The following is a 14,176-nucleotide window of genomic DNA, read 5'->3' as shown; positions in this document are numbered from 1 at the left end:
GTGTGTGTGTATGCATAGTTTAATATTAGGGAAATTTTTATTCTTAGTTTCAGTCATTTCTTATTTCAACTTGATGTTTGACATACAATACATTGAGTTTTTAAATATTTGTCCATATAGTGTTTTTACCAGATGTTGGTAGTGAAAGTCCTGGATACTCCCCAAAGAACTTTGTTCTCTTCTTTGTGTTGACAGCAAAACAGAGGAATCCTTCTGACACTGTCTTTTATTTTGGTCAAGGAGATTACTTTTGCGGATGAGATAATTACTCCCATTCACTTTTCTTTGTTCTTTAATCACTAACAAATATGCCAGTCAATTTTTTTTGTGTTATTTAAATAATATATCACCTGTTTATGAGGCCCTAGCAAGAATTGGATTCAATATATATTAGATTTGAACACTTTTATGTCAAAGTTTTAATTAGTTGAAATTATTTTTTGGATTTTGTTTTGGGATATTACTAGTTACTTGTGTTCCCACCATCCTGTCTGACAGACTGTTTCTGGAATTTGGAGATAGTCTCATACAACATAAAAAAATATGAATATTTGTTTATACTGGAAATGTTTATGGAACTGTTTGGCTCCTTCATAGTTTCATTTGCTAGTTTCTGTCTCATTTGATTTATGTGTGTAAGTGCCCTAGAGATCCATGGACCTCTTTGTTTTTGTTTTTTGTTTTGTTTTGTTTTTGTATGGACCTCTTTCCTATAACATTTAGTTTCTGTCTCATTTGATTTATGTGTGTAAGTGCCCTAGAGATCCATGGACCTCTTTGTTTTTGTTTTTTGTTTTGGTTTGTTTTTGTATGGACCTCTTTTCTATAACATTCTTTCCCTTACTGATCTCATCAACTCTCATGGCTTTAAATTTCATCTTGTATGCTGATGACTCCAAACTTGTATTTCCATCTTGGGGCCTATCTTTTAGCTCCATACTTGTACAGTCAACTACCTACTTGGCATCATCACATGAATGTCTACGAGGCATCTCAAACTCAACATCTTCAAAGTTGAACCCCTGTCTTCCTTCTTCAGATTTGCTCCTCCCAAAGCTTTCCCCATCTAAACAAATGACAATTTCATCCTTCCAAATGCTCAGAGTAGTCATCCCTGACTTTTTGTTTCTCATAGCCCATATCTAACTTGTTAGCAAACCATGTTGGCTCTACCCTCAAAATATATCCAGAATCTGAACAAATTCTCATGACCTCTATCATTACTACCCTATTTCAAATTACTATCATCTGTGACCTAGATTTTGGAACAGACTTCTAACTGATCTTCCTGCTTCTTCCCATCCCTCTTTCCTGTCCCAGTCTAGCCTCTGCATAGCTGCATGAGTGATTTTAAGATGGAAGTTTAAAAAAAAGGAAGTTAAATCATGTCACTGGTGCTCAGAACCTTTAATAGCCTCCAAACTCAGAGTTAAAGCTGAAGGTTTTACAATGACCCACAAGGTCTTACATACTCAGCCGCTTGCTCTCTTTGACCTTATCTCCTACTACTCATTTCCTGTTCTCATTCTGCTTTAGCTGCTTTTTTAGACCACTCTAGCTACACTCCTGTCTTTGCTCTTGCTGTTTCATGTCTCTGAAATGGTCCTCTTTGGATAGTCACATGGTTTGTTCCCTTACTTTCTAAGTGATGGAAATGTCTGTCACTTTTCCAGGGAGACCTTCTCTGACAAACTAACCACTCTAAAATTGTAAATCATTACCCCCACAGCACTCTTTCATTTTTGTTCATAGTAATGATCATCATTTAGCATGCATTCTATATGCTTTATTCTTTGCTAATTGGCTGTCTCTGTTAACATCATAGTGTATTTTTATTCTTTCAGTTTCTTTCTTTCTTTCTTTTTTAATAAAATTGAGGTAAAATGGTATGATGTTAATAGTGGTTGCCTCTGGGTAGTGGAATTATAAATAGCTTTTTTTCTGTTTTTCTATATTTTCTAACTTTTCTTCAATAACTGTGTATTAATTTGTATTCAGAAATGCACATATATGTTTTTATAATCTTAAACATGATTTCTCATTTAAAAACAATCCAGTTAAGGTACATTAATGGACTGAATTCCCCTTTGTGATTGAAACATTTTAAATATGAGCATAATAAAGGTTTTAGTGTTTCTTCAAACTTAATAAAATCATTATATTTCATATTTTATTGTCTCATTCCTATAGATCCTAGATCAGCAAATTTACAGGCCAGATAGTAAATATATTAGGCTTTGAAGGCCATATGGTCTCTGTTGCAGCTACTTAACTCTGCCTTTGCAATGCAGAAGCAACCATAGACAGTGTAAGGTGACTGTGTTCCAATAAAACTTTATTTACAGAAACGGGCAGGAAGCTGGATTTGGTGTGTGGGCCTTAATTTGCAGACCCCTACTATAGATTGTGGATTAAGCTTTCTATTGCACACTTCTCTGTCAGAAATGAAAATATAAGCATGCTACCTCAGTACTGATTTCTTTACTATTCATCAACTATTAATGGATAATATTAATTGATATTTTTTGTTTGATTTAAACTCTGTAGTCTTTAGAAGTTCTGTGCTTCCAAACAAGAAAACTAAATAAATGACTTCTAATATCTATAATGATAATTTTCTTTTGATGAATTTAAAATTTATTCAAATCCAGTGATCCTTAATTTTCATCTCATTGGAAGGTATTCATTATGTTTATTTGGGATTTTTATTTTTTTATTTTTAATTTAATTTTTGTTTATTTATTTGGCCATGCTGAGCGGCTTGCAGGATCTTAGTTCCCCGACCAAGAACTGAACCTGGGCCATGGCAGTGAAAGCTCTGAGTCCTAACCACTGGACTGCCAGGGAATTCCCTATTTGGGATTTTTAAAGCTCATGAGCATGCTAGAGACCCTGGTTTGATTTTCAGCCTTTTCCTGTGTCCCAGGTATCAGGAGCCTAGTGGCTTTTCCCTTCTCTGATTCTCTTCTGAGGACCTGTAAGATACTGAGAGTTAGAGCCTGAGAATCCTACATGATAAAGACCATCAGATAGTAGTCATACTTTAAATTGGCAACTCAAGTGTATTTTTTTAATCTCTTTTTTCCACAATGATACATACAGACATTTGACCTATTTTATGTTATCCATTAAAACACATGAAAATGATTTAAATTTAAGAATGGTGAAATTTCTATCGTACTTCATTGAAATTAGAGTTTAAAGTAAAATGTTAAAACCCAAATACTGAGACATTAACTTCCTTATCACTGTTTTAGACTTACTTCTGATGCATGCCTTTTTCATGTGAACTATAAAAATTTTATATGGTTGCTATATAAGCGTGTATTCAGCAGATTTGTAATGGTTTAACTAGTAATGACTTTGTTTTTTTCCTCCATTAAAAGTAGGAAAATAATAATATTAAAGTATGATGTTGAATAATTTTAAAATAATTATCTTTAGAGCTAAAATATTTTATCCTAAATTCAATGAATGACTTTTCTAGTTTTTTGATATTTTGAATTTTTATAAGGTATTCATTAATCTAGGAAATTTAAATAACTAATTTCTTGAAACTGAAATTAAGCTTGAACATGAAAGGTTTCTATTTTAATTAAATTTTTTTTTTCCAGTTTTGTCCATCAACTAAAGGCACAACCAGATACCTCACTTCTACTGGTGCTGACGGAACTATCTGTTTCTGGCAATGGCATGTAAAAACAATGAAGTTTAAGTAAGTTTAGAATTGGGTTAGAAATTTTTCTTTATCACCTTGAGAGATTCTTGATAGTCCATGTATGTAAGTATATAAATTTATATATGTATGAGTGTGTATGTACATATCCATACCTACTTCAATTTGATGTTAGAGATTTTAGAATAAATTTTTTATGAAACCAATGTTGAAGAGACTATTTAATTTATACACAAAGTTTTGATAAGGAGTATTTGTTTCATTTCTTACTCTGGTAAGAACACTTTGAACCTTTCTTCATGATGGTAGTAAGTAACATGGTAATTTGTTTGTAAAGCTAACATAATAATACTGATAGCATAAAGTATATTTGTAAGTTTAAATGTATTTTTAACTTCAATAATGGGAATATACTTACTACTTCAGTTTTGTGGTTTCTATAATATTGATGATAAATCTGTCACTATCTAGCAGTGTGCTAAAATTCTTGCACATTAAATGAACATGATGAAAAATAAAAACATCTTACTTTTCTCTTAGAGATCGCCCCGTGAAATTTACTGAGAGATCTAGACCTGGAGTTCAGATATCTTGTTCATCTTTCAGTTCTGGTATGTGTAAAAATTGAATGTTTTGAGTATCTAAAATATTGAATAATCCAGTTATAAAAGATTTTTCAATTGTAAAATATTTTTTAATTTTGTGGAGAAAAAATGCATATGTTTGAGAATTAATGGAAGCATACTAAAAATGCGAACCATATGTTATAATAGACAGACCTTTGTAGACTAATTAACATGTGATAGATTTTGAGTTGTTTTCTTATTTACAATTAATATGTTTTTATATAATGCAGAATTTAGTTGGTAAAAAGTAAAGCCTTCACCCAATACTCATACACAATTCAACACTAAAATCCTGCCCTGACTTTTCAGAAAACATTTACAGTGGCTCCATGTAGAAGACATGTTCACAGTATGTAAACAGTGCTTTTCTACTGCTAAGAATTATGTGCTGGTTAACCTTTTCTTTTTTGTTGTGGTAAAATAGAACATGAAATTTACCATTTTAAGAACATTTTTTAAGTGTACAGTTCTGTGGCATTAAGTATATTCACATTGTTCTACATACATTATCACCATCCATCTCTAGAATTTTTTTCATCATCCCAAAAGCTGCTGAGTTTTCACACTCAACCACTATAGCCACTATACAGAGAATTGTAGATATAGGTTATTTTATAAATAATTTTGGAACATTATGTTTTTACATAAAATATGAAGAAATGAATTCCTCAATGCCTTTAATGTTTATGATCCAAAGGCCTGTATTTAGTGTATAGTTGGTGGATTTTTGTTGGGTGAATGGTATAGTTGTTCTTTAAATATTCCTCTTGTTTTTCTTGAATTTTACTTACTTTTCCTCAGAAATGTTAATATGTCGTTAATGGTTAGAAAATAACCTTATGTTTTTTGAAGGCTTTTTAATTAACAAGGTAACGTATAACTAAGGAAGCCATCAGAGGGTTTTTAAAATTCTTTGGTACAATGTTTGTTTGTTTTTTAATCCTCTAGGTGGTATGTTCATTACAACAGGTAGCACTGACCATGTGATTAGAATATATTATTTGGGTTCTGAGATCCCTGAGAAAATTGCTGAATTAGAGTCACATACGGTAAGAACAAAATGAGAAACTTAAATATGTTGCTTTCTTTTTAAACACCCGTGGAAAATTGGTTTTATTTCTTTTCTGATCTCTACCCTAATTTAATATAGATTGGTACTGAAACCTATATGGTAAGATGTCTCTTTAGTAATGAAGATCAGTGTGAAATTCTGGATTTAGTATGGCTGTAGTATTTAAGACAATTTCTATCTGACTGTATGGGAAGGGAAAAATATATATTACAGTAATAATTTATAAAAATCCTCTTCTAGCTTGCTTTATTTTATTAATTATATGAGTGTTTGTTACTTCGAAGTCTATACACTTATTAAAAGACACATTAAAGTATGTCTTAGGAAAGAAATTCTTTTTACTGAATTTAGCTCATTGATCTTAGTTTGATTATTTTCAGAATGCCATCAGACTCCTGAAATCTAATCCCACTTAGTTACAATTTTATGCTGGGGTGACAGCCATTGGTGCCTGGCATTTTTCCTCCCAAGCTCTTTCCACTCTCCTGTGACATTTTCAGGAATCTTGGAGCCACTACTGTTTATTCATATCCCTGTGTACCTTTCACTTCTTCCTTCTGTTTATTTCCTTACCTTCTCCAGGTAATTATTTACTGTTGAATATGGGAGTATTTCTGTTTCAGCTCACTGTATATCTCATGTTCCTCATTGTCAAAGCTGTATAGTCAGCATTTGAAAGTACTCAGCTTTACAAGTCTTACTGTTACTGTTCCTACTACTATTGACACTTTATTTAGAATAGTATTAGTACATATCAATAAAACACACATAATTTCCCTGAAAGATGACTTTTAAAAAAAGATACTTTGTGAGTTCCAGAATCAATCATGTTCCCGAAATTTGTAGTAAAAGAGACCCCTGTTAGAAACCTTTTCCTTGAGCTTTTGGAAACAGCCTCCTGCTTTTGTCTTACCATATAAACATAATTGGATATTCTCCTTATGAAAAGTTACTGAACCTAGCTGAGCTCTCACCTTGCTGTTACTTATTCCTAGATACTAAAATCCTGGAATATTATGTAAATTGTGAAAGAGAAAAACTTAGGAAATATATAAAGATCTCAATCTGAGACTATCCAGTGGGAAAAATCCACTTGTGCTAGAGCACACAAAGGAGGCATCTTTACAGTTACCACCCAAGCAAGGTGTGTATACAGTGCAGTCAAATTTATTGAGAGCTGAGAGAGGAGGAGATAATAAATGAATGGGAAATAATTGAGGGGGGAAAAGATGAAGAAAAACTGATTGGTAGGGGTTTTTTGGCAAGGGCTTAGCTAAGAAAAAGTCAGAAAACTTAAACATTCCTTGTTGAAATCAGTGGTGGCTGTTAGTCATTGAAAGTAAGATGTCCTTCCAGAACATCTAAAACCAGTTATTGCAACTGGCAGTGAGAATCCCGAATCTGTCAGATAAATACTCAGTGAAATCATGGAACAGTGTGAATCACAGATACGTCTGAACATATGAAGACGGTTTAATACGTTTTTAAAATGAAAAAATAATTAAATACGAAGACATTTAGTATCTGAGCTTTTTATTAAAAATTAAGTTCAAATAAAAAAATAAAATTAATTTAAAAATTACGTTCAAATGTAGTTCAATAATTGTGGTTTGTGAAAATGTTTCCAACATTTGAAGGTACATTACTATAATATAATCACTACAATGTACATTATATATGTAAAAGTATAGTTTAGTCATTGTAAAGAAAGGTTCAAACAACAGTATCTAAATTATAGAACCTAAAGACGGTCAAATGAATTCATTGTAAAATAATTAAATAAACCATGTAAGAAACAGGAAATCATTGATTTGTTTTCTAAAATTAAAAAAAAAAGTTAAGTGAGTAATTTAATTCAACTACTATTAAATGAATTATTTTAAGTTGGCATTTTAGATTAGTGTGCTGTCTTATTATGGGGGATATAATAAACTATCACCTATTCAGAACTATCTGTCTCTTGAGATTATGGTTTAGAAACAGGTTTGCTTATGTCTGGTTTATCTCAAATTACTGCTGATAAGTATTCCTCCTTAGTTAATGTATTGTTTCAGCCTTCATTAATTTTTTAAAGAAAATTAGAGGGTTTTTTTTAAAGAAAATTATAGCATTAAAATATCTACTCCATGATACTTTCATATGTGAATATGGCGGGAAGAGTACTTTATTCGTTTTAAAAATAAATTAATTCTAACCAAAAATCTGTTTTATGTTTTAGGACAAGGTTGTTGCTGTTCAGTTCTGTAACAATGGAGACAGGTAACTATGTAGTACATATCTGTATAAACAGATGTTTCACATATTTTACCTGTATTTCTTCAGAAAACACTACTTCTACTACATTTTTTTTTCTGTCCAGTCACTTAGGCTGAAAGCCCTTGTCTGTCTGATGACATTCTTACCCCAGCTCTTCTAAGCTCCCATCCAAGTAGTAGCCATAGTCTATCAGTTCTTCCTTTATTAGTGATTTTCCTTTTTCCATTTCTGTTATCACCCATTTTAGTCAAGAATTCCATTACTTGACCCATTACCTTCAGTTTTCTTTTCCCTTCTAAATGTATCTAGTCCATCTCTGTCAGATTAACATTGCCCTGTTCAGAAATCTTTAGTGTTTTCTCTTTGTTTATAATTCAGATGTTTTAGCCTGGCATTCAGAATTCTCTTCAACTTGACTTAGACCTACATTCTTTTCTTATCTACTATTCCCCATTTAAATACTTAGATCCAGCCCAATTGATTTAGTCATCATTATTATTACATCCCATATACATTCTCTTATCCATTCTTTCACTTATACTTTACCTCACACCAGAAATAATCATACCCTACTTCCTTTCACTCCTTTTCTATACCGCCTATGTCCTCCCTCTCCCTTCTGCTCTCCTTCCTTTTATTTTCCTTCTGCCTCCTGTTTCTTTTTCTTCTCTAAGTTCTATCTTCCTTTTAAGGTTCATACCCTACCTGAAGCCTTTCCTGACTGCTTGAGATATTAGCTGTCTTGTCTTCCTTTGAGCATCTGTATTGCTTACTGTCCCTACTACTCATATGATACACAATTTCCTATGTCTGTAAACTCAGAAATTATATACAGGTATTCATGTACCCTCTCAAATGTCTGGTCCCCAGAAGGTGATAATCTTCTGCCCTGGCCTACAAATTGACCTAGAATAGATTTAAAAATTCAACCACTTAGCATAAATTTGTATCCTTATCTGTCTATAAAGACTTTATGTGGGTGACCATGCTTTATTATTAAATACTTTTCAAACACTGGGTGATTACTATGATGAATGTGTTAATCTTTGTTAAATGTGAGAGTAAATAATGATGGTCCACAAAGAGTGATGTTTTTATTAGGAATGAAAAATCCTTAAAATAATTTTTAAGTTGGTTTATTGCACCCTACTGAGCTATACACTGGAAGGTTTGTACGGCTACTATTCTTTCATTCTAGGAGTATATGAATTTTTTAATTCTTTGCCTTTTTCCTTAAATGAGAAATATTATTTTATCTTAATTAGTTATGTGGCCAGTAAATACATCAAAAGATGTCCAATTTTACTAGTAATCAGAGAAATGCAATTTAGAATAACAGTAACAATTTTTTTTCTTTCAGAATGACAAGATATTGAAAAATGATAACACCCAATATTGACAAGGGTTTAGGGAAAATAGACACTCCCCCACAACCTTGATGATACTGTAAATTGTTTTTAAAAAAACTTTTCAGGGAAATAATTTGGCAGTATGTCAAAAGCTTTCAAAATGTGCCTACCCTGAAGGGGGAATATAAGGGAGAAAAGATTCAGGAAGAGAGTATAAATTCTTCATGAAAGAGTCCATTATACTGTTATACTAGGAAAATGTCATTGATTTGACAGCTCCCAGTGTGTGCATCTGTGGCCAAACCTGAAGCTGAGACAGAATAAAGCTTTTCTTTCTTTAAAAAATAAATGTGCCTACCCTTTGACTCAGTAAAGATATATATAAGGTTTTACAAAGATGTGTATAGAGATATTCATCACAACATTATTTATAATGGTGAAGACTAGAAACAGTAACAATATTCATCATTAGGAGGTTGATTAAATAAATTTTGAAATATCCATATTGTTGAACATTTATTGAAAGTGATGGTAGTTTTTATATTTGTAAACATAGAAATATATCTACAAAATACAGTTGACCCTTGAAAAGCATAGGTTTGAACTGTGCAGGTCCACTTATGCAGATTGTTTTTCAATGAATACATTAGAAAAAGTTTTGGAGATTTGTGACAATTTGAAAAAACTCAGACAAACCATGTAGCCTAGAAATATCAAAAAAATTAAGAGAAAGGTATGTCATGAATGTATAAAATATATGTAGATACACATATAACACACAAAATAAGTGTTAGTCAAGTGTTTATGTTATTGGTAATTCTGGTCAACAGTAGGCTAATAGTATTTAACTTTGGGGGAGTCAAAATATACACGTAAAGTTTTGATTGTGTGGCAGTGTGGGGGTCGGTGCCTCTAATCCCTACATTGTTCAGGGGTCAAACTGTACACTTAAATTAAAGAAAAACATTTTAAAACATTATATGTAGTGTAATTCTATTTTCTGTAGGGGGAATATCTAAGTATATATATAAATAAATATATATATATATATATATATATATATGTGTGTCTTTAATAAAGTCTGAAAGAATAGAAACTAAATTATGAACAGTGATAGATTTATAGGTTAATGAATGTATTTTTATAACAGTTTTATTGAGATACATTCCACATAAAATTCAATGTTTTTAGTATATTCACAGGGTTGTGCAGCCTTCACTACGATCAATTTTATTTTATTATTTTTTAATTGAAGTATATTTAATTTATAATACTATATTAGTTTCAGGTGTACAACATAGTGATTCAATGTTTTTATAGATTATACTCCATTTAAGTTTATTATAAAATAATGGCTATATTTCTCCATGCTGTACACTATATCCTTGTTGCTTATCTGTTTTATACATAGTAGTTTGTATCTCTTAATCCATATCCCTAGAACATTGTCATCACCCTAAAAAGAATTCCCATATCATACCCTTTAGCTTTCAATCCCCAATCTTTTTACACCTCCACCCTCAGCTCTGAACAACCATTAATCCACTTTTTTGTTTTTATAGATTTGCCTATTCTGGATGTTTCATATTAACGGAATCATACAATATTTGGTCTTTTGTGACTTTTTCCACTTATAATGTTTTCAAGATTCATCCATGTTGGAGCATGTATAAGAATTGGATTCCTTTTTGTGGCTGTCAAGCATTCGATTGTATGGATATACGACAATTTGTTTATCCATTTATCAGTTGATTGACATTTGGGTTGTCACCACTTTTTGGCGTATAATGAATAATGTCATGGATATTCGTGTACAAGTTTTTGTGTGGACTTATGTTTTCATTGCTCTTGTATATTTATGAGGGAGTAGAATTGCTGAATCATATGGTACTGTTTATCATTTTGAGGAACTGCCAAACTGTTTTACAAAGTGTACCATTTTTATTCTCCGCAGAAATATATGAGGATGAATGTATTACTTTTATAATTAGAAAAATAGTGATTTCCATTTTAGAGGAAGGTAATAAGGATATTTTAACTGTTTCTTTGCAGTTTAAGATTTGTTAGTGGAAGTAGAGATGGAACGGCAAGAATCTGGCAATATCAGCAACAAGAGTGGAAGAGTATAGTGCTAGATATGGCTACTAAAATGACTGGGTAAGATTGGATGTTAGATATTTTAGTGGTTCTCATATGGTATAGTATGTTTTACATTATTGAATTCTATTTAATAATGAAAATAAATATCTTTTTAATTTGTAGTTAATTGGTAGATGTGAAGTTTGCATCTGTATATAGTCTATAAGCACTATTGCCTTTTGCTGTTGATGGACAGATTGGATGATAGGAACATAGCTGACTCATTGAAAATTCTGGTCTCTTGTGATCCAAAGATCTCTGTGCTTTACTAATGCCCATATAATCATTCTCTGCCCTGATTTTCTATTAAGTCATTTTTTATATCTATTTATACTATTTTCTACTTTGAGGATTGTCCCTATTAAGTGTCATCGTATGTTTAGATATTTCTCTGACTTACTGAGGATACCTTTATATTTCATATTGCTAACATTCCTACTTGACATTATAAATACAATTAATCAGAATTCTGTTTCATCATCTTCACTGTTCATTGGAAGATATATAATTCCTCTTTAGGATACTGCAATTCCTTTAGGGTATGACCCGGAAATTAATTATCTTCCCATTAATAACAATATAGAACCAACTTTGTGGTCATAGCTACTGATAATGTCATTCAATTAAAACAAAAGTTACTGAATTTCCTACTGCTTTTTTATAAGACCTATTAGTTTCAAAAATGAATATTTAAGAATAGGGCTTCCCTGGTGGCACAGTGGTTGAGAGTCCGCCTGCCAATGCAGGGGACACGGGTTCGAGCCCTGGTCTGGGAAGTATCCCACATGCTGCAGAGCAGCTGGGCCCGTGAGCCACAGTTACTGAGCCTGCGCGTCTGGAGCCTGTGCTCCGCAACAAGAGAGGCCACGATAGTGAGAGGCCCACGCACCGCGATGAGGAGCGGCCCCCACTTGCCGCAACTGGAGAAGGCCCTCGCACAGAAACGAAGACCCAACACACCCATAAATAAATAAATAAAATTAAAAAAAAAAAAAAAGAATAAAGTGTCCATTATATGTTTTCTTCATATTTTCTGGTAGCCAGTCTAACCTTGTACTTTATTTTTCAAGGTATCTGCAGATTCCTTTCTAATTTCACTTTTTTGTTGTTGTTCTCATGTAACTAACAATAAAATTTTTGTCATATTGTGTTTTTTTTCCTCCCTAAAATAGGCTTATGGGTATTGTCCTATGTGTTACTCGTATTATTTTATTTCATGAATAGTTAAAAGTATAGTTTAGGAGTTTTTAATTTAAAAAGTTGCATGCTCCTGGAGAGATTTTTGCCATAATTTGCTATGTTATTTGCACCTTTGTTCAAAATTTATGAACCTGAAATCATTTTGTTTAGGAATAATTTGCCATCTGGAGAAGACAAGGTCACTAAACTTAAGGTGACTATGGTGGCCTGGGATCGCTATGATACCACAGTTATTACTGCAGTGAACAATTTCCTTTTGAAAGTATGGAATTCTATCACAGGCCAACTTCTTCATACTTTATCCGTAAGTATTCTATTTTTGGAATAATTAAAATGGTCAAAAAGGGCATTATTCTAGAAGACTGGAAATTTAAGTGTTCTAATTTACTTTCTATGGCTTACTGTCCTTTGGAGAAGTAATTATTCAAGGTACCTCTGTTGACATATCTACAAAATAGGGATGGCACATGGTGTAGCTGCTAAAAGCAAGTATGAAAACTTATTAAGATCCTTTCCAAGTCTGATATTTATTTATGCATTATGTTATCATATGTGGTCAAGGGTATGTAAGTTATTTTGTTTTTAGCATGAGTTGGGATTTTTTGTTGTTAATGTTTTAAGGGTAGAGCTGACTTTATTTTAACAAGGGTATCCTGTATTCTACCTTTGGGGATTAGTTTATGCAAGAAGTAGAGGTAAGAGGAAGAAGTAGGAGAAAATGGTGTCTTTCCTTCTTTCTTTTAAAAAAAGGAATTTGTCATAGTTGAACTCTACTTAAAAGCCTATTTCCTATCTGCTTCAATTATCGATTCATAAGTACTTTCAGAAGGGCCAAGAGATTGCCATATGGTTTACACAGTAGTAAATGATAGGGACTAGATACCAATTCTCATGACTCATTTCTTTGTTGTATGCCATAGTATCATCCTTATTTGATGCCTATGTGAGATAATCTTTTCTAAGGCCTCTGAGATTTCTAAAGATTTTTTTTAATTTTGGGAGGATTTGCAGTTGATCTTTCATATACCTCCCAAGTCCTCCTTCCTAAGTAAAACCCTAACACTGTGTTAGGGGAGTTTTAGATTCTTCCTTTTTTCTGTTAAATCAATGCTTATCTCATTCTGGCTTTCCCTGTTCCTTGATACAAGTTTCTATTAATATGTGTGGAAAAACCTATACTGTTTGCTTTATTACTTACTAGGAAATGTTTGTCTATGTCAGCACAGTCCAATAAAAAGATAATATGAGCCATGTATATAATATTAATTTTCCTAGTAGCCACAATAAAAAAGTAAAATGTAACAGGTAAAATTAATTTTAATAATATATTTTATTTAACTTAGTATATCTAAAATAGTAACATTTCAACATGTAATTAATATGACATATTAATGAAATTGTTCACATTTTTTCATACTAAATCTTTGAAATCTAGTGTGTATTTTACAATTATAGAACATCTCAATTTTCACTAGCCACATTTCAGATGCTTAGTAGCCACATGTGGCCAGTGGCTACAGGTCTTTATCTCTAAATATCACAGCTTCAAAGGCCATGTTGTAGCCATTGGTTTTATAAAATTCTGTCTTAATAAATATCTTAATTTAGAGTTCTCTTTAGTGGTACACTTCCCATGGGCTGACTCATGGGTCATCTGTTTCCAGTGAATTTTAATGAAGAAATTTTAGAACAGACTATTTTTAGTACTTGTAACAGTCAAATCTGCTTAGTTTTGGTATAGAATTTATATTTTATGTGTTAACAATTTGTATGTCAGGGTCTTAACTAGGGCGTAAAGTTCTTCCATTCAGCAAATACTTACTGAGTATCCACTGTGCCAACCATTGAGTTAGGAGTA

General features: G+C 32.1%; 1 protein-coding gene across 2 annotated transcripts in view; it reads left to right on the top strand.

The window, feature by feature from the left end:
- Nucleotides 1-14,176, top strand: part of BRWD3 (bromodomain and WD repeat domain containing 3) — a 114,982-nt gene that overhangs the window by 46,870 nt on the left and 53,936 nt on the right. For both annotated transcript variants that reach the window (XM_057538078.1, XM_057538079.1), the window contains 6 exons: nucleotides 3,615-3,715; nucleotides 4,217-4,287; nucleotides 5,251-5,351; nucleotides 7,593-7,633; nucleotides 11,032-11,136; nucleotides 12,469-12,622. In XM_057538078.1, the coding sequence (XP_057394061.1) occupies nucleotides 3,615-3,715; nucleotides 4,217-4,287; nucleotides 5,251-5,351; nucleotides 7,593-7,633; nucleotides 11,032-11,136; nucleotides 12,469-12,622 (573 nt within the window). The remainder of the gene's footprint in view (nucleotides 1-3,614; nucleotides 3,716-4,216; nucleotides 4,288-5,250; nucleotides 5,352-7,592; nucleotides 7,634-11,031; nucleotides 11,137-12,468; nucleotides 12,623-14,176) is intronic.

The sequence above is a fragment of the Balaenoptera acutorostrata genome, chromosome X (genome assembly GCF_949987535.1).
Source record: "Balaenoptera acutorostrata chromosome X, mBalAcu1.1, whole genome shotgun sequence".
NCBI lineage: Eukaryota > Metazoa > Chordata > Mammalia > Artiodactyla > Balaenopteridae > Balaenoptera > Balaenoptera acutorostrata.
This window is presented reverse-complemented; position numbering and strand designations above follow the sequence as displayed.